Below are 22,145 nucleotides of genomic sequence, written 5' to 3' on the forward strand. Positions count from 1 at the left end.
TCTGACCCTTCTATTGCATGGGCATCACATATGTCATCCTCTAGTTGTCCAGGACATCCCCAGTTAATCAAGACTGATGATAAATGATGGAGAATGGTGTGCAGTCCTGAGGTCCCAGTTAGAGGTTTTGTTAACAATCCAGATGCTAACTGGGAATTTTGGAACATAAAAAAAAAAAAAAAAAGACAGGTGGAGCCTAAAATATCTGGAAATAAGTGCTATTTCATGCAATTTTCAGCATTTAAAACAGGAATGTTAACTTCTTTGCAGATGCTTACACATTTCAGGAGAACATGGCACTGGGCAGCAGATCAACACTGACTAGGATAGGTCTGAGATATCAAAGAGATAAAACCCATAATAACTCATTGCAATACTCTAAACTCCTGGCAATGCACTTTGTATTTCTGAAGATCAGAAATCAGCACAAAGCCCTGCAATTTCATAAAAAGAATAATTCATGCATAAAGAACAGTCAAAGTAATACAGAAATCAGGGATATTACAATAAATTAGACCATTAAGCTAGAGTTAGTGCAATGTTTCTCTCTTTTTTGAAATTCTAATTTTGTCTACATTTCTGCTCAAAGTAAACAGCATTCTGGAGCACCATGTGCCCTTCTAGGATAAAATATTAAAAGACTAAACAGTTGAAAATATATTGGAATTGTTTTAACGATTCAGTATTTTAAACAAGATTGACATATTCGGAAATTTCAGAGAGCCTAAGGACCATAAAACCTACTGTGTCTGCTGCAGATGGCACCTGGAATGTCTATTTCATCCTAAGCAGCAGTTTTTCTGATTCCTAAGTGTCTGAAATAGTCACAGATATGGCTGAAACCATGCAGATAGATGTGGACACTGTGTAATAGATAGACTGTGTAAAAGTATTATTTTTTGTCTAATTACAACATGTCTTAGTGATTGGGTTATCACTGAGGAAGAGATGATAGGATTCTTATGAGCGTAAGAACTTTTGCAATGTTGTAGAATCCCAGAAGATAAGGGGCTCCAGCACCAAAAGCCAGATGGCTATGGAACCACTGTAGGAAAGAACAAGATGTGGCTGCAGATGGAGGCCATGCAAAGGTAGAGCAGCACTTATCCAAGATACACATCCTTGTTCTAAGGGTAAGTACAAAATAGCACAGCAAAACTGCAAGAATGAGGCCAAGAAATTGGCATGGATTGCAGGGTGGGAACAAGGCCATCCAGGGCTTCCAAGGCCCTCCAACCAATTTCCAGAAAGATCTGGAAGTTACCATGACTGTGCATGGTAACTAATTTGCATAGAAAGTGATATAGCTATCCTCCAGGTGAGGAAAAGCTGTAAAAGCACACCCCCACTGAGACTGGACGCATGCCACATGTCCCTGGCCTTTCTGTTGGCTAGACTGACACTGGAACTGATTGATTGATTGATTGATTGATTGATTGATTGATTGATTGACTTCCCTCCATTTTGCATGGCAAGCTTGAAATTTATAATAAAGTTTGGTGAGTTTTTGTGAACTCTCTGAATTTTGTAATTTATTTTGACCACAGGAATCTACAAATCTTGGATCCTCCCTTTCCCCTAACAGTGAGATATCATACAAGTCAAGTATAAAATGATAACAGGTGTGGCTGATTTTTATGCTAAACTTTTACAAATTGTGGTTAAGCAAACACCACATCTACATTTTCTAGCTTAAATAGTTCCTCTCAACCAACTTTTAACACCTCTATTGTCTTTTTCAGATGTGGGTGTACTGGTGTTTAAAACTCAACTGCAGTACTGCAGAAAACGGAAGTATATTTTCCTGTAAAAAACACTCTACTTCTTTCTTATAGAAGATGTGTAAAAAGAAGAAAGGATATTTGCATAGAATTTCATTCTCTGGCTTGAAATTTCTTTTCATGATAAAGCTACAGACTCTAAAATCCACATAGAAAAGTCATTAGAAGATCAGGAGATGTGGGTACCATGGAAAAGATTAACTTAACACTGAGCAAGTATGTGTAGAAAAGAATACAATGGAGAATATATAAAATGCTTTTAAACAGTTTAATAAAATTGACATCATGCCAAAGTAGGAGAGGAAATGTTACATATACATGCACATGTATACATAGTGTAAGTTTTGCCCATGTTTCTGCCAACCAAAAATAACCTCCTTTCCTCCTTGTGTCCACCACTAATGCTGAAAATTCTGTGAATTTGACTATCAGGTGTGAGAAGTCAAAAGGGAAAAGATAGCCCCCGCTGTCCCCCACGCCGTGGTCCCGGTGGGAGGGAGCCCCAGCTCTTCCCGTGTCGCGGTGCTGGCAGGAGCATGCTCTCCCCCACTGCACAACAGAGTAACCAATTTGTAACAATCGCGCAATGGCGGGTTTTACTGGCAGGTGCTCAATTCGTGAGCTCAGCTCGGCCTGCAGCTCACACTTCCAGGTTGGCAAATTTCACAACTTTGTCCATATATCAGGCGCTTCGGAGTATAAGGCACACTTCCAGGTTGGGACCAAAATTTTAGTCAAAAGGGTGCGCCTCATATTCGTGAAATTACTGTAATTAAAAAAAAAATTAAAACTAGAACACTGAAATAAATAATATCCAAAGATAAAGGAAAGGGGTAATAAATTTATAAATCACAGGTAAATCTATAAAAACAGGTAAATCTTAGAACAGATAATGAGAAGAATATTTATCTTGGAGGAATATATTAAATGAATGGAAATATAAGTAAATAGGAAAAGTAAATTATAGAATTTTTTCAAAGATGAAAATATTTTTAAGACTAATAGTATTTTACATGGAAGTAGCTGAAATCCCCCCCCAGAAAAAAAAAGGCATAAAGATAAAAGGAACAAAACCTATGTGCATAGAAAGCTGGGTGAAACAAAAATAATTATATTAATCAGCACATATTATTTGTTTATGATAGGAGAAAATTGTCTCTGGATTAATATTCTCAGTATCTGTAAATGGCAGATCATAAAGCTTTTAATCATCTAAATATCAGTGTTTGCTAGACAGATATATCAATGATGGAAATTGTTAACTCTTAATTTTTTACAAAAGTTAAAGAGAACCACAATTTTAAAGGCTCACAGCAAAATGGTATTAAAAGTTTTAAGTATGTTTCAATGTAAAAATATAAACCCAAAGAACAAACTACTAGAAAAAGTTTTAGTAACACATCTAGAACTCCATCTGGTACTACTACACTACATACCAGTGCAGAGCGAAATAGGATGGGTACCTTCTGGAAAGTTGTGTAGAAATCTGAGAACAACTTTTTGACTTGGTAATAAATAATGTTCAAAATTAGAAGTTTAAATGCTTAGAAGAAAAGTCCAGTGGACATATTCTGTGACAAAAATTCAAATATCTTAAGCTTTTCCATATGAAAGTACACATATAAGCTATGAAGATGACAGTACACATATGCTGTTGTACAAGTATCTCTTTGCTAAGCATGAGTGCAAGTGACATTTCTCCTTGCACTTAAAAGGTGGACAGTGAATGAAACAGCAATTTAATAGAACAGAATAAATTTTCATGCTCTTTTGCAAAAGGATGAGGAGAATTTCTGAACCTAGCACTGCAGACAGACACAAACCAAGGTTTGTACTGACTGCTGTTGAAATCTGCAACCCTTCTTTTGTATCCTTTCCTGGGTGAGACACTAAAAACTTTGCTGATCAGGAATGAGTACCTCATGGCCAGCTATCTACATGCCCAAGGAGATCAAGTCAGTGCATAGGAGTTGTTGACACCTTATGTTATAGTTAAATATTTTTTACCTGAAGCACTCTTTCAGTTAGGAGAAGACATTTGACTGATTTGTGGTCCTGAGAAGCAATATTGCTCGTTATGCTAATACTACATTATCTATTCAGTATTAAAGACTCAACTTACTATGAGCTCAGTTTTCATTAATAAAAACCATATCCAAACACACACACAAAGAAAAAAACAAAGTAACAACAATTTACTAGGAGTTAATGTGTACTGCTTTTGAACAATGAATTGTAAGGTTCAGCATGAGACAGTTAATGGTCTTCATGCAGGTTGTATGATAAAACACAGGGCGCATTAAAAAGCCCATTTTTTCCCTTTTAACTGCTAGTTCTATGGTTTCCTTACTTTTCTAAATTTGCTGAGCCTCTCTCTTTCTTTATATTGTGGTAGTGAAGCAGATTGCTGATAGCACAAGACTTAGCACAACACATCTTCTGCAGCAATTTTACAGGTAATTTCCTCAAGCACAGAAGAGAAAACACATACAGGACAGAGCTAGTCTGTAATTTGTGCACAACAAATTATCAATTTTGTCATTTCTCTAACAAAATCAAAATAATTCTCAACTCTTAGACTGATTTTTAACTGTGCTATTACAATATTATCCAATACAAGTAGTATAATGTATGTTTCATTTTATTTCAGAGATAAAACATTTTGTGGAGGGAAGAGGAGGATAAACTGACAGAAAGTGAAACAATTCTTTATGTTAAAAATATCCAGCATGAAAACACGGTTGCAAGGAGGTAGATTATAAAGTATGCATTTATACAATAATTTAAGTACCATAATTAAACTGACTGTTCATCAAAGGTCTCTTAAGGCTCATTAAAATAATAAAATCTTTCTAATTAAATATATATTTAAATGAAATTTCTACAACATATCTACATGGTGCTTTAAATCAGACAAATAAGTTCTGCTGAAAACTCTAATTGAAGTTTAGGTAAGAATTAAAGGTTGAAGATGGGGGCACAGTGGCCTTTTAATTAAAGTTGAGTATTACTGTGTTGCCTCCATCTTAAGCCCAAACTTGTCCATAAAATAGTCAAACTTCATAAAATTTCATGTGCCAAATATGGTAGCAATTTTTTAAAATGGAAATAATAACTTCCCAATTTATCAATTGATGCAAGTGGCATTTCCTTATATCTGATAACTGATGCTATTAGAAAGGACAAAGCCTGTGTTCTTGTTAAGTCAAAGCCAGGCTGAAGCACAAGTATCCACCCACATATGTTCTTAGTCTCTCTATTTTATCCTTTTCAGACACAAGTGCCTCTTTACCAGCCAAGGCACTACAATAATTGGGCTTTGTCCAGTCTACTGGGATGGTCCTTCAATAATCATGTATTAACTCCCACGAAGTGCCCTTCTTTCAGACTTCACAGTTTCAAGCCCCTGAGGATTTACATCACTATCTATCTTTTGATCTCAAATAGCTTTGGTCTTTCTCAGGTTTATTAACAGCATTGCTCTTTCTCAATCTTACTAAGATGACTGCTCCCTTTATTCTTTCAAGGATGTCACTATGATGCAAAATTACAGTAATTTCACGATTATAAAGTGTACCCTTTTGACTAAAATTATGATGGAAACCCGGAGGCGCGCCTTATAATGGGGTGCCTTATATATGGACAAAGTTGGGAAATTTGCCAACCCAGAAGTGCCAGCCGTGAGCCACGGCCACCCCGAGCCACCCCAGAAGTGTGAGCCACGGCCACCCCGAGCCGACCCGGAAGTGCAAACTGCAAGCCGTGGCCGCGCCATGGCAGCCCCAAGCCGCGAGCCGTGGTTGTGCCACAGCGGCCCCAAACCGCAGTGCAAATCACGCCTTGCCAGCTGTGCCGGCCAGTGCCTAGGATGGGTGGGAGTGCTGGGGCCCGCGCATGGGGAGGGCGCCTGGGGCTGCATTTAAAGGCTACACTAATATGCAAAAAATGTTTGCAAATTGAGCACCTGCCAGTTACCCCGCAATCGCAAGATTCCGTTACTAATTAGTTACTTTGTTGCACGTGGATCCTCGCTGCAAAAAAAAGCATGCCTTATAGTCCGGTGCGCCTTATATATGGACAAAGTTTGGAAATTTGCCAACACCTGGAAGCATGCCTTATAATCCAGTGCACCTTATAGTTGTGAAATTACTGTACTTGTCTGCTAAAGCTCTTTATTGTCATTTTGAGAACTGGACCAATGGACTTTCACAAGTTTCACAACCCATTCTCCATCCAGGTTCCATAGGTTAAAGCTCAAAATTTATGCAAAGGTTGTCCATTAGAGTCTGAACTCATTAAGTGCTATTCACCATCAAAGTTGGAAGGGATGTATAGAAGTCATCTAGCCCTGCACCAAAACCAGGTGTAACTATACTGGTTTGCTCAGGTCCATGTCCAGAGAAGTCCTGAATTCCTCTAAGCACAGAAAGTCCACAGCATCTTTCGGCACTAGTTCCAGTGTTTCATGACACTTAAACCCGGCATAAATATATTCAATTATCCCTATCTATTTTCAACCTTTATTGAAATGTGTATCACTTGCTAACTATATTTATCAAATAATCTTTTTTTCAAATTTTAGATGTAGTTCTAGAAAACTAGTAAATATGAAGCTGTGGTAGAACTTTCTACGAGTAAAAAGGGGAGACATGGCAAACTTTGGCTTTTGCTCCATGCATTCTCAGTGAACACGAGCAAACTAGCTTCCTTTAAGGATTCAGAATGGAACGATCAGAAAGATTAGATCCTCAGAAAGAGGATCCAGTATGGAAGCTCTCCCTGGCATTTGGTGACACTCAAGGGCACAAAGGCTCCTTCCTGTGGTCTAAGGAAACAAGGCAAAACGTTCTGTGGGAACACCACCTGCAGCAGAGGCAAGGATATCCTTTTACAAAAAAAAATTACCTATTCAAAAGAGGTCAAAACTAATAGAGCTCCAAGGGTATAGGAATAGTGTTTGTAGATAAGATGGTAACAAAAGAGTGACAAACTCACATGGAAAAGGAAGGTTTGTACACAGATAAGGGCAAAGCTACACTGATATATGAAAATGGGAAGAGAAAATACATGTCTTTCTGTCCTCGAGCTTCTCAGAAGAAATAGTAAAAAAACCCAAAACTGCCCTCTTATAAAATAATTGGCAAGGCAGTTCTTTGGTCTTCTGTATGGAGATTTCCAGTGGTACAATAAACCCATACATCTGATTTTTTAATACCTTATTCTCAAAACAGCCAGGTAGAGAAATGTATCTCTATTCAGCAGATAGCAAAAACAAGAAAGAGAAAGATTACAGTGGCCCCTAGTTCAGTCTTCTGAACTGTGCATTTTGGATTTCACTGAAGAAGCAAAGGAATAAAATAATCTTTGAGCTCAGTTTTTTCCTTGTTCTATTTGTTCTCTTTGCTGAAAACAGTTTCATTAGAAACAAAGAGGCATTACTTTCATAAAGATCACTTGGGGCAACTTTACTCTGCCGTTAAAGGGATCACTACAGAGATGTTTTCTCTGGCTTCCCCATCCCTCCTGGTCACAGTGTCAGGTGAGCTCCTCTGAAAATGGGCAGTATTTTAGTAGGCGGTGAAGCTGGTGAGGCAGAGATTAATTTCTAGAACTCAATTTCAAAGGAAGAATATTTTATAAGGAGCCTCAGCACATTAATATTGTGAGAGGTCAGAAGTTTTGTCCATCGTTCCTGGCTCTTGAGTGCCTGTATTCCAGCAGCAAGGGCTCTGTCCAACCTGAGCGAAAAGAGAGGTACCACCTAGCATGTCTGGGCACTGCTAGCAGACTCTGTCTTTTCAGACAAAATAGGGTAGCATACAGAGTAAATGATTTGAAATATTTGGCAGGATTTTCAGTCTTCATTTTCTGCCAACTGTATGTTTGTTGATTTCCTATGGGATGTCTACTTTGCCATTTCCTCCTCCTCAATCCATCCATGTTTGAAATTCACAGACTCATAATGGTTTGGGTCAGAGGGGATCTTAAAGATCATCTCATTCTACTTCCCGTTATGGGCAGAGATGCATTCCACAAGACTAGGTTTCTCAAAGCCTCAGCCATCAAACTACTGCCCCTGACATTCCTCCTTTTTTCTTTTCCCCTCTCTTTCTCTTCAGTCTTTTCTCCAAATGCTCAAGGGGCAAAAGGCAAAAAGTTAGACTTGTGTCCCTCTATACACATATTCTTCTGTGTGTTTTACAAACAGAAGGATAAGAATGTAGCACAGAAAGAGCTACAGATCTGACAAAAACAAAACTGAGCTGCAGTTTTAGCAATACATAAATTCTAATGTTTAGAGAAGTATCAAGACCTCCTTGATTCCTCCCAAAGATTACTTAGAAAGTCAGTCTTACAGGTTTTTCTCTCATATGTAGTCATATGGACCATACCATTAAGAAATAAATAAATGCTTCATTAAACACAAACTGGTTGATAGGTGGTGAAAAAGAGTGGTGATCTTGGATTTTATGCAAAAAAGAATGTCCTGTCATGTTACTTTGATGGACAAAACCATTTCAAATACAAGTAAGTTTTTAAAGTACCTAGTATTATGAATTATTCAGAAAAGCTCACTGTTGTATTTCCAGTATTAGTGCAACATGCAAGAAGTACAAAGATGCATACACGGTATACCGCTTTCATATTAGTTTTGCATTAGCTTCACTAAAAATTTGAAACAAAACCAAGAAACCTACAAAAACGATAATCTAATATAAACAAACTACATATACTTTATGTCAAAATATATCTGTACATTGAAAGGTAATGTTATGCTTTTACCTTTCAACCACTGTATTCTCAGATCCTGTAAGAACCACTATATGATACAGTTACCTTGAAGGAATACAGGGGAACCAGATGCCCTGTTAAAGCAGGATGAGCTGTATGTAAAATCTACTGACATCCACAGATTCCCTGGCATATTAAATGTTATATACTTACCTTTGTCTTATACAATATGATAATAAACCATCATCACACTTTTTTGTACACAAACCTCCTGACATAATGCACAAAGAGGGAAGTCAAGGCTGTCTGAAAGCCGTAACTCCAATTCTAACCCTTTGATTTGCATTGTTTAAGCAAAAAAAAAATTTTTGCATGTTTAGCCAAAGGATGGGGCTGCCATGGGAGGTTTTGTTCCAGCACAAGTCAAGCAGGACAGATGCATACTTTACAGCTTTCCTGAAGATAAAAGAGGAACTCCGCCATTCTGGTTGTTTCTTCTCCCTCCAGGACACTGGACAAGATGAAAACAAAGTGTGAAATCCCAGAATAACTGAAGCACTGCCTGGCTTCAATTCAGAGGATGTAAGAATTTCTGCTTAAGAGAAGATTTGACTATAAAACAGACAGCAGAATTTCTTAGGAACAAAAATAATATTAAAAAATCCCTGTAGATTAAAATGCACACCAAATTACTTAGAGTCAGTCCTCAACAGTATTTTAATTTTTTTTATATATAAATTTGAAAAATATAATTGATAAAATTAACAAGACAGGTTTGCTATATACTTTGAAATAAAATATCTACCTGTATTCTGAAATAGCATGGGATGTCAGATGCTAAGCACATCAGCAGGTCTTGGCAAAAGCAAATTTAAATAAGATATGTAATGTGTTATGCAATGGTGGGAAGTACATGAATTACAGAAATTTCATTATTACAAGCCGCACCTGATTATAAACCGTACCTCCGGGTGTCGGCAACCTTTAGGTCTTTGTCCATATATAAGCCACACTTGATTATAAGCCGCACTGTCGTTCACAGTGAGGACCCGTGTGCAGCAAAGCTGCCAATTAGTAACAGAATCATGGGATCACGGATTTTACTGGCTCGGCTCGGCTCGGGGCTGAGCAGGCCCGGCCCACTCGGGGCTGCCAACGGGGCCAAGCGGCCCAGCTTGGTGCTGCCACTTGGCAGGGCCACTCAGGGCCAGCCGCCGCTGCTGCTGCTGCTGCCGGGCTCGCTCGCCCCGACCAAGCACTGTCCCACGGCGGCAGGTGGGCACGGACCCCAGCCCCTCCCACTCCCACAGTGGCAGGCGGGCACGGAGTCCCCCGCCTCCCCCTCCACGCTGCTGGTACGGAGCCCACCTCCACCCACCATGCAGCAGAGTAACTAATTTGTAACGCTCATGCAATCCTGGGTTTTACTGGAAGGTGCTTGGCTCGGCACCTCAGCTTGCTCTTCCGGGTTTGGAAATTTCAGAAATTTTTTCATATATTAGCTGCTCCTGAGTGTAAGCTGCATTTCCAGGGTGGGATCAAAATTTTAGTCAAAATGGTGTGGCTCTTAAACGTGAAATTACTGTAATTTGACCTGTCAGCTGAAAGTTGAAGGGGGTGTGCCCCAGCTTTGATAAATCCTCATGCTATTTTTATTAATTAACATCTTTAGAAATCTACCCATATTGAAAGCACCCTTAATATTTCACTTAATTTTCCTTCTAATCTTTTTTCTGTACCTGGATTTATGCTATGGAAATTATATTCCTGAATTTCTCACATGATTGCATTTTAATCTTTCTTTTGTTTCAATACACATTTTGACAGCACACACATTTTGTGAGGAAATGCCTGGGCTGATACTTTGAACAGATTCACCACCCAAGTGGCTACATTTGGGCTAAATGAGGTGTGAAGAGCCTCATCTAGCATCATCTCTGTCTTTCTTCATGTAGTCTTACAGTAGGAGCTTCAAAAAATGATTTGTTACCACCCATAAATAGAAAATAAATTATTACCATTCTCACATGTCAATGTGCTTGTCTTCACTTTGGCTGGCCTAATGATTGGCAGCTGAAAGGGAAAATTTGCAGCCTTTCTGGGCATGATTATGACTGAGTACACTACTCCTCTATGCATCCTGGCCAGTAAAAACATTCAGGGAAAGCAGATTATTTCAATGTTTGGCACCGATGATTAGAGCATTAGCCATGAATGCTAGAGAAGTTTATATCTGACAGTCAAGACTGTCCAATTCTGACATTTATCCTCTCATTTTATTGCCTCTAGTAAGTGCAAAGTTGCAGCATTCATGTATGCGCAAAGAATGTGCCAGAGTGCAATAATATGGATGAGGAGAATGACTTCAGTAAGATCTCAAGTCTTTGAGGTAAAGAGACAAACTATATGTAAAAGAGAAAAAAAAATTAAAACTGTTTTTGCAGTTATTTTGTCAGACATATAAATATGTCTGACAAAATATGGCTGGATAACTATTCAAACGGCAGTTACTTAAATTTTTTCTGAATTTTAAAAAGCAGTCATGGCTGATCTCTTCGGATGAACCCTGTAACAAGACAACAGCTTTTAAAAATCCCTTTGTTTTCCTTAGGATTATTTCCTTAGAAAATAAAGTTATAAGTATTTTCAACAATGTCCGCCTATACTCTAGCTTAAAAAAAGCTACGTGTTCAAAGCTTCCATTGAGGGATCAAGCTTTGCTAACTGAGAACTTGGAACTGTTAAGGGGGAAATTATTGTATAAATGATGCACTTAGTTGTTACTTGGGATATTGGATTATTTTATTTCTTCTAAAGGCAGCAATTAGGAGAATGTTATATCTGTACAATACTATCACAAAATATTTAGTATTTTTATTAGAAGAGTAGTGGCAGCCCATAACCCATCAGACATCCAGTGTCACAAAGCAGGACACTAAGTTAGTGAAAGCACATGATCTATGATAAGGCAAATGCACCTGGCCCTTGCAACATCTAACATATCAGGGTCAAGACTCTAACCCACAGTAAACCATGTTAACTACCTGTCATGGGCTGGGAATGGTATTCCCCAATATCAATAACAGAGTGTACAGGACAGGCAAATTATTAAAAAGGGAGTATTTTCCACATTAAGCCAATATTTGCTCCACTGCGGTACCCGGCTGGCCCTTTCCTGTCACCCCTGCACATGATGGGAGGTGGAACAGAATAATCACAGGGTCCTGGCCATGCCCCTCCTGGCTACTGCAAAAAGAACCCTGTTATGGCTGGGACCCACAGCAAAGCGTGAATTGCTCATGGAACTGTGCTCCTTGGAGGGATGAGACTTTCATACTTTGCAGGAAAAACTGAACATGTGTAGACTAAAGACTCAACAATAAGAAGACAAGTTAAAAGAAACTAAAGTGAAAAAATTCTTTAAATTTCTTTAAATCTCACTACAATTAGCTGTGGTTGGGTTTCTAAGTGAAACAAATGAAGATATTATATATAAAACCGTAACACAAACCGGTTAAAACAGTATATATATGTAGTCTGTTACATAACTGGGGATGAAAACTGAGGCAGAAATTATATTAAAGAATAAGACATATTATGTGGATAGGTATTTTCAAATATGTATCAACTAAAAAATTTCAGTAATCTGAAGTTTGCTGTTAGAGAGAAACACCTAGAAAGAAGTTATATTAAAGAGAAACCAAATCCTTCCCCTATTTTTACACTCCTGAACTGTCTGTCCAGAATATTCAGTGTTCTGGTTTCAGTTCATCCTGCAAAAGACTAACTCATTTACAAGTGCTTTCGCCCTTCATCTGCTATGATAATGCTACAGTATAAACAGACATATAAAAATTCTTTCAGATTCAAAAAGCCTCTTACAAGTTTTAAAGCCAGATATGTATAAAAGTTTGAAAATATTGGTATTAATGGAAACCATTAATTTTAATAATTAAGTTTCATATACTGTCTTTCTACTTCTGTCTTTTTGGGCACAGAACAGAAACAAAAGTCTTATTTCAGTATTGTATTTTTTACTAAGCATTCAATGAATGACTTTATATCTAACTTACCACACACTTAAAGGCTTGTATTATAATTATTACGTATTTTCTCTTGCAGGCATCACTGCCCAGCTGCTTCACAAACACTAAGCCAATATTTTAAAAATATTTGAAACTATATTTGAAACTTAAAAAAAAAAATATTTAGCCAACATATTTTGAGAGGAATGTCATTACCCTATTTAATGTATCACCAAACTGAAATTTGACTTCCTAGTTTAAGACACCTTTAACACATTATTGCAGAATACTTGGCACCACACAATGGTTTCCTTTCTGAAAAAAACATCTCACAGTGATTTAATCTACTGATTCCAAATAATAGATCATAATCTCTGCTTCCAGTAGCCTGATCTGCACACTGCACAAATCTGCCCCAAATTGGCAGAGTGGAAGAATTAAGTACACTATTCAAGTACTAGGATACTACCTCCTTCTGCAGAAGCCTGTCCTTCACACATTTCAGCCTCAGGAGCCAAGCAGTGGAGGTTATTCATACAGCAACTTGGTTCATTGTACAATCACAGTCCAGCAAAGGCACAACCCATGCTCTTCACACAGAGAAGGTGCAATTATATGAAAAGAAAGTTTTGAATCCTGTAATTACACCTCTGCCATGCTCTATGCAGAAAATGCTCATGTGTCAGGATATCAGCTCTGCAATACTCTGTATAGATGTATGTATATGAGGAGAATACATTTTTCTTACAAGCACTCAAGGGTTATATCAAATATCTAATTAAATATTTGGGTGAGCATATAATTTTATACGGTAATCAGATGAAGCTAAATTGAAATTGTATAGCTTCATATAGCAGAATTTTCTAAAAATTCTCCAATACAATAATTCTTCTGTCTCCTGACATAATGAACCAAAATTTTAAATATTCTCTTCCTGTTAAATTTTCTTAATACCTGCTATTGTCATCAGAAACATAATATAAGGAACTTACTGTGCATACATTATTTTTGTTTGATTAAACAGGTGCACTGGAATTTAAATAATTTACAATCATAATTAAATGCCCCATTTTTTCATTCATTTTTTTTAATAAACATTTTTTGGCAATTAAATTCTGAAAGGAGACTTCTTTTCTCCCCTCCTTTTTGAAAGTAAGATTTCTAAACAAGAGAATAGACAGGCTTATACATTCTGGAAAGTTGGAAGACCTTATCCAGACTGATCTGGTTGTTTTGTTCCTAAAGGGAATGACTCTTTCACATTATCAGTAGTTTTTCTTTACTCCTTCACAGTATTTTTGACTTCCTTAAAGTTGCTCATAATTTATAGCTTCTAGATCAAATAAAAATGAGGGTTTTAAAACACTGAGGTGAAAGATTAATAGATGTTGTAACCCTATACTCTGATGCTTTAAGGGTATGTCTCTTTAACCCCGTAACCCCTGTAAAACCTATGGACTGACCCTCTGCAGAGGGATTGGCAAGAAGCCAATATCCCCTCCCCTTTCCGGACTCTTGAAAAACCCCAAGCGCCGTTATCTTGGTCTCTTTTCTCCTGCTCTGCCCTCATGGAAGCCAAGAATTAAACTGAATATTATCCCTGGGATAAAGAACCTCTAATATCTCATCTGTTCTACATGATAGCACCCCAGGCCAGCTCTCCAGAGTATTTGAGGAGCAGGGCAAGGCCAGGGTGTTGTATCAAATATACACATTATAAAGAAAGGGGGTTTTCATTACAATTAAGGGAGGGAGATTGGTAAAGCATGGCTAAATAGTTTTTGCAGTAAGAAGTTGCTAGAGTAGAATTGGATATTTTTTAAATAATTTAATATGAAAACAACCCAATACTCTGTATGTCCAGACATTACTGCAGAACCTAGAAACTCTAAACTATGTTCTAGAAGGTCTACATTTTGTAGTTAGGTGTTCCACATAATTTTCTCACAGGCTCAAAGTCAAGCCTTTTAGAAACATCTAGAAGGTAACACCAAAAAGATCAACAGAAAGTATTATTCACTTTCAAAGGATAGGCCAATATGGCAGCTGTCCAACCACAAAAGGTGGGAGCACTCTCACATTAAGATAACTCACACTGGCTCCGGAGTGAGCTACTGCAACAAATGCTCAGATATACATACATAATATGCAGGGTTTAAACACTTTAACAGTCTCTGGCTGGCTTTGTATTTCTCTGACTTGTGCAATAAAAGAATAAGGAGTTAAAAATAGCCACTACTAAAGAGGTACACATGATAATCTTTTTGCAGTTGTTTTAGTTAATGATAAATACTTTAATTTTCATTAGAAAAAAACATTATCCACCCCACCAAGGAATAATTTTGGCTTTAAGGTTTAAGAAAGGCCATAATCTCAGCATCTTCAATAGCAAATGCTACTTTTTCTGGGTGTCTGACTCTCCATGACACAAGTTTCATTCATCTACCTGCCTTTGGGTATCAGTGACTACTAACCTTTTTCTAAAGTACATTAGTTAGCAAACAAAAATGAAAGAGATTATTAAATTAAAAAAAAAACGGAGTTACTTGTTCTAACAACAAAACCAAGTATCAGTGGGTTTTGTAGAACTGGCATGAGAATTATAAGAAGGATAAATATTCATAAAAACTTTTGTTCCCGTAACTGAACTTCAATAATACATTATGGGCTGGTAGGGTGCATAAGCAATATAATGTGATGAATATACGTCAGTTAAACCTACCAGAAAGGAAGTAACACAGGTTATATAGGAATACAATAATGACCGTGAGAATGGCATTTACAGAGGCACCAAAAATCATCATTTCACTGTAACATTTAAGTATTTTGTTGAAAATTTCAAATTATGAAAGATACAAACATGTGTTTATGGAAAAAAACCCCCTACATTAAAAGCAGACGAAAGAAATAAATTACAAGGATTTCTTCTTGCAGCATTCAGGCGACTTTCAAACAAATAAGAGTCCTTGAAAAACAGTTCATAATCTTAGGCTATTCAGCCTATCAGTATTTTCCTAAGCATGATTTTTAAAACAAATTGTTAAATTATTCTTTTCCATTTAAGGAAATTTAATGGTGCATGGATGTCAAATACTTTACACCCAAAACTGAAGGCAACATTGTTGCTTATGTATACATCTCTGTTCATGTACTACAAACATACATTTGAAATAATGACATGAAACATTTACTTGTAAAAAACACCTTGGGTTTAAGCAAGAGCAATCTTTTTTATGACTTGGAAAGGTAACTATAGTGTTCTCAGTAGTTCTGAGCAAAAGCTCAGATAGTAAGAAAAGATTTAATCACAAGTCTCTTTTAAAGGATAAAGTTACCTTCTTTAATTATTACACTGAGGATTCTGTAATTCAACAATATAGTTCTACTAATAATTCTGTCTAGAAGAAATTTGCATGTTTGAAATTGGAGACATTTTAAAATACCACAGTTAAATCCTGACTGTAAGAGAAAGTTCTTTTTTATATTTATTTCAGCTTCTAGCAGGTGGCCTTATTTTTTCAATAGTCACTAACTCCATGTATCTCATACGAAGCAGCTATGTCCAACCTATAATTATTTTCTTCTACGTAGAGTAATTCATGGTTAATTATTCAAAATTATTCTTCTTCAAAATCAAAGCCACTTCTTGCCATGGCACTTTCAAAATACATATTATAAATAAAACATTCTTCAATGCAAATTTTTGCAAAAAGAGACTGCCTATTTTGCATTCTTAAAATAGCATTAAAATCTTTGTATAGAAGTAAGGACTCCAAGAATACCAAAATCATAGACAAAATTATTTGCTGCTGCACAAGTACACATATTCCATACACATTGTCCTGCATAGGATCAGTGTCTTTATCTGGTAGTGACCAGACTGAAGTGTTTTTATGAATATAAGATGGCTTCAACAGTAACAAGGAATATTCTGAGACCCCCCCAAAAGCACTGCAAGAACTCAGATCTTCCTACAGTGTAACTGAAGATTTGAAGAAATCTCATGCAACTACAGTTTTGCTTATTCATAGTTGATGTAAACTTATTTAATGTAATACAGCCACCTCACATGACTCAGGCTCCAGACAGATGTCACTGAAGCCCTGAAATACATAAATGGAGGTTACAATAAATATAGACAGAGTTTTAACCAAGAACACAGTGAAAGGACAAGGGGTAATAACTTCTAACTGAAATAGGATAGATTTAGATTAGATAATAGGAAGAAATTCTTTACTGGGAGGACAATGAGACACAGGAACAGGGTGCCCAGAGAAGCTGTGTACGCCCTATTCATGGAAAAGCTCAGGGATGGGGCTCTGAGTAACCTGGTGTTTTACAAGGTGACTATGGCAGAGGGTTGGAACTAGGTGGTCTTTAAAGTTCCTTCTAACATGGACTATTCTACAATTCCACAATTCTTTGCACTTTGAAGTTCTACTGGAAAATCTGAATAGTTACTCTCTCCACATGGGTTCTCTTCTGAACATGTTTAAGAATGAATTAATGACTCCACTGAAATTATTCCTTTATTTAGCAGTCCCAGTTGGTGAGTGCTGCTCTTCCAATTTGCTTGAGGTGCAATATGAATACTCCCATTTTTCATGGCTAAGTCAATCAGATAAATTTGATTGAAACTAACTGAGAATTTCAGGAGTTCTGTCCCGCAGGTTTTAGTAATTATGTGATTGGCTGAATTTTACTGTTAGCCAGTGTATAGCAATCTCTAGATTTAGAAGGATTTCACCACTTATATCAGGAGATAAAATTAAGTACCGATTAAATAACCTTCCTTTGAAAACCAATTGCATGCTACATTCATGCAAATTACATTTGGACTGTGTATTGCAAAACAGTGTAATCTGCATGACCGGAGATTTGACACCTGTGGTAATAGTGAAACATAATGGGATGAGTCTTGTGACTGCAGTGTCTTGATGAATGTTTCCAGGCTCTTCAGAAGGAATAGGCAGGATAGAGGAGAGGGGGTCAGCACTGTATGTAATGGAGTGAATAGAACGTATGGAGTTCTTGCTTGGCAATGGTACAGTTGAGAGCCTCCAGGAAAGAATCAACGGACAAATAATGATGATGTTGTCATGGGAGTCCACTATAGACCTCCCAGCCAGTATGATAACACTGACGAACTTTTCTTTGAGGAATTAAAGGACACTTCCAAGTCAGCTGCACTTGTCCTTATGGGAGACTTCAACTTGCCAGAAGTTGACTGGGAGCATCACCCAGCTGGTACAACCCAGACCAAAAGATTCCTAAGAAACCTGGATGACAACTTTATGGACCAGGTCCTAAGGGATCTGACTCAGGAAGATGTCCTCCTTGACCTACTGCTCATCTAAAGAGAGACTCTCATAAGCAATGTGGAGATTGGCAGCTGTCATGGCCACAGTGACTGCAAGGTGATTGAGTTTAAAATCTCTGTTGAGAGCAGGAAAAGTGCCAGGAAAACCTCAGCTCTGGACATGAGGAGAGCAGACATGAGGAGGCTGCTCATGACACAAGTGAGTAAAATGCCCTCCGGAATTTTTTTTTGCAGTAGGTGGGGTCCACCATTGAATTTTTTAAGCATCACCTCCAAAGGGCACAGGTACAGCAATTCACAGATGCAGGAATTCAAACAGGCAAGGCAGAAGGTTGGCTGGCTGAACAGGAATCTTCTCTTGGAAATAAGGCAAAAAAGCAAGTGGAAGCAAGGTCACATGACATGGGAGGAATACAGAGATGCTGCTGCCACTGTAGGGAGAACATTTGTACAGATAAAACTGGAGCTGAAACTGGCCAAAACCATGAGGGACAATAAAAGGAGTTTTTTTAATATATATTAATGGCAAAATGCAGTATAAAAACAACATTAGCCCATTACAGGATGAGGATGGTCCCCTCACAAACAGGGGTATGGGTAATTAATGCACTTTTTTGTTTTGGTCTTCAACACAGAGGATGGACCAAGGAAATCTCGGTGCCCTGAGCTGGAGAACCATCACTGCAGAATGATCAACCCCCAGCTGACCCTGAAAGTGTAGGGATCTGCTGCTCTGCCTGGATCACTACAAATCTATGGGACCTGATAGGATTCATTCAAGAATGCTCAGAGCTAGCTGATTTCATAGGAAAACCTCTTTTGATGATTTTTGGATGGTCTTGGGAATCCAGTGAAGATGTCCTACTTGACGGAAAGCTGGTGAACGTTGTTCTGATTCCAAAAAAGGCGAAAAGGACCCCAGAAGCTTCAGACCTGTCAGTCTCACCTCACAGCCTGATAAAGGTGAAGATTTGGAGAAGATTATTCTGGGAGGTATTGAAAAACACCTGAAGTCATCAGTCAGAGCCAGCACACCTTCATAAATGGAAAATCCTGCTTATCAAACCTGATTTCCTTATATGACAAGGTAACCCACCAAGCTGATCAAGGGAAGCCAGTGGATGTAATCCTTTTGGATTTCAGTCCAGCTTTCAATGCTGTCTCTCATAGTGTCCTTATGGACAAAATGTGCAGCACACATCTGGATAAACACATCATGGGATGGGTGAGCAACTGGGTCACAGGTCAGGCACAAAGGGTGATAGTGAATGGGGTGACAGCAAACTGGTGCCTGTCACCAGTGGGGTTCCCCAGGACTCCATCTTTATTTATGGCTGCACAATAAACTCCAATGATAAGGAAGGTGTACACATTTTCAAGAAAAGCAGATAAGCTCTTGCCCCAGAATTCAAGTAAATGTGTGCTGGTACTTTTTTTAAACATGTCTGAGTTATTGAGCATATAAAATATTACTAAGCCCTATAAGAGTTTGCTGTTGAACTGAATTCACTGTATCTTTTCTTTTGAAGCAAACAAAAAAATTTTTGTTCTTCTGTGGAAAAAATCAGGTAATTTCATTTGGAGACACCACATGAACATGCTTCAGTACACCTTTTTTAAATTTCCTCTTTATCCAAGAAGTCATTTCTTGGCCCTTTCCAGGATGCACCAAAAAAAAAAATAACAGCAAAACATGAAGAAAACTGCCTTCAAAATTACCCTGACAGTATCAGTACAATGTTTTCCTCACAGTTATGAAGTACAGATAAAAAACAGGGCTTGTAAGTCCCATATCCTAGCTCAGAAATATTTTTTCATAATGATGCACACACAAATGATTCATGGACCTTCCTCTGAATCTGGGCCTATATCCACAGAAAAATCTAGTACACTTTTAGCAGCTTTGTAGAGTAGCTGTACAGGATTTGCTACTTATCTGCCACCTCCTTCTGAGAGTTGCAGACTGTCCTAGTTTTCCTCCAGCCTCCCAAATGCTTGTCTTAGGTTTCTTCCAGTGAAAGATTGCCATTAAAACAGCTTTTCCACAAAGATGGCCTCATATAAGCATCATATTTTAAACAGACTTGTTTGACTTTTTGTTATCAGAAATTACAGTAATTTCACAAATACAAGCCGCAGCAATTAGACAAAAATTTTGGTGGAAACCCGGAAGTGCGGCTAATAGTTGGGGGCAGCTAATTTAGAATAAAAATGTGATATCTGCCCTTACCTAGTATCATGCCAGTCCAGTCCCAAGCCGAAACAGTTTGAAATCCATGGTTTCCCGCTGTTCCGACGATGAACCAATCAGAGAACAGCTTATTGCCTGCCTGTGGATAGCGGCGTTACTGAGGGGCGGGGGTTGTTATTGGGGTGAGTTACCTCGGCAAGTTACCTCAGCAGTTCGATAAAAGTGTGTGATATTTCTCTGTACTTTTTAAAGTGTTTTCAGTCTTGTGTGGCTGCAGGGCTGGCTGGGTTCACGGGAGAGGGGTAGAGCAGCCGCTCACCCCACAGGGAGAGGGGTGGGGGAGGCCACTCAGCTGAGAGGGAGAGAGGTGGGGGGGCGCTCGCCCGCGGGGTTGAGCGGGGTAGCTGTGCCAGCACGGGGATGTGGATCTGCTCGGAGCTCAGCTGCCTGCCCATGTGGCTGAGTGGCTGTTTAAAGGCAACGCGGATCCATTGGGAATGCTCGCAAAGTGACCACACTACTGTTCGTGTCTTTTTTGGCTTGTAAATAAAGGGTGCTGGTGCAGCTATTGTCTGTGTCTTTTTTCACTTGGAAACAATGTTTCCGAGGTCGGCAGTAAGCCAGTAAGGCAGTAAGCCAGTAAGCCCCGGCGATCCCGCGATTGTGTTACAATGACGACTTTGTGAAAGTTTGCCGCGAAATAAAGTGCGGCTAATATTCCAGGTGTGGCTTATTTATTGACAAAGACATCAATGTTGCCAACACACCGGATATGCGGCTTATACTCCGTGCGGCTTGTATTCATGAAATTACTGTAAGTAGGGACAAGGAAAGAAAAAAAAATCACTTTGTAGAGTTTGTTTGCTTTTACTCATGACTCCTCCTTATCTATGCAGCCTTATCAGAAAGCCTTCCACTGCTATGCTCTATATGTCACTGCCTCACATTTAGTCTCTCTGAGAAATACCTGTCAGTCCTACCTATCTGGCTGACTGGACTCCTCCAGGAGCTCTGGACTGGACCATCCTCTAGAATTGTCTACAATACTTACCAGAATCACATACTTGTTATGATCTGATTATTGGGAGATGCCTCTGCCCAAATTAAGGTGCAAACAGGACCACATGCTGAAGTCAACAGCATGGATTCTACTTAACAGTAAATGTGAGGTAGAGAGATAGAAAGTGATGGGTGGGACAAGGGGAGGGAGAGGAGGAGAGAGAGAAGAAGATCAAGCAGAAGATAGTCACCATTCCATGGTGGTAGCATCCTATTGGTCCTTCCTCATGCTGGGCTTATAAGAGGTGGGGGTCCCTGGAGTCGCTCTTCTAGGGCTACCACTTTACCAAGTTCCTGGTATCTACAGGGTGTAGATGCTGCTCTCGGAAATCCTGATATGTGTATAAGCAGTTCCTTCTTTTCCCACAGTTTGCCACACAAGGAATTTTTGTTGGGATGCATTAACTGGGATGTCCATACCAGATCTCACCTCTGCTAGGCCTGAAATTAGGCCCTTCGTGTTTTAAATTCTTCTCTTCTGTGCTTATCTCAGGTTCCCACTGTGGGAAATTCCTTCTGTGGCCTTTGACAGTGTTTGAGGCAACTGTGATCTTTGAGTCTCCTACAATATTATGATAACAAAATGAAGTAAATTACCTGTTATTAATGAATCAAAATAAAGAGGCAATGCTGGCCATGTTCAGTACTGCTGGAGACTAGCAATCACTTTGACTAGTGGGCTAACAACACCTTGGTGTACAAGAGCTGTTTATTATGTATCATCAAACCAGGTTCAAGTAGCACTTCTGTTTGACAAGGCCTCCTTTGCCCTTTACTCCCACTGATCCACCCAAAATTCAGTCCTAACCAATCTTTCTCAAGTCTGAAATCTTATCCTACTGCAGCACATATGATCAGGGATCTTTTAATGTCCACTGGCCTCTGATAAATTTTTCTACCTTATCAGAAGAATTTCTCTGAAAATCACACTCAACTGCCGAGGCAGAAAGAGGAAAATCCCTTGAAAATCCCTAAGAAGCATAAACCAGAAAAGCAAAAAATCTATGCTTTGGTTCCTTTCTATGCCCTGATGAAGG

General features: G+C 38.6%; 1 protein-coding gene across 11 annotated transcripts in view; it reads right to left on the reverse strand.

Moving 5' to 3' along the window:
* Nucleotides 1-22,145, reverse strand: part of KIAA0825 (KIAA0825 ortholog) — a 276,964-nt gene that overhangs the window by 16,837 nt on the left and 237,982 nt on the right. Inside the window, exon 21 of one of the 11 annotated variants that reach the window (XM_033084904.2) lies at nt 8,958-9,024. The exons of the other annotated variants lie outside the window; for them this stretch is intronic. Within the exon in view, the coding sequence (XP_032940795.1) occupies nt 8,958-9,024 (67 nt within the window). The remainder of the gene's footprint in view (nt 1-8,957; nt 9,025-22,145) is intronic. 11 annotated transcript variants of the gene reach the window in all.

Source organism: Catharus ustulatus, chromosome Z (assembly GCF_009819885.2).
Source record: "Catharus ustulatus isolate bCatUst1 chromosome Z, bCatUst1.pri.v2, whole genome shotgun sequence".
NCBI classification, from domain to species: domain Eukaryota; kingdom Metazoa; phylum Chordata; class Aves; order Passeriformes; family Turdidae; genus Catharus; species Catharus ustulatus.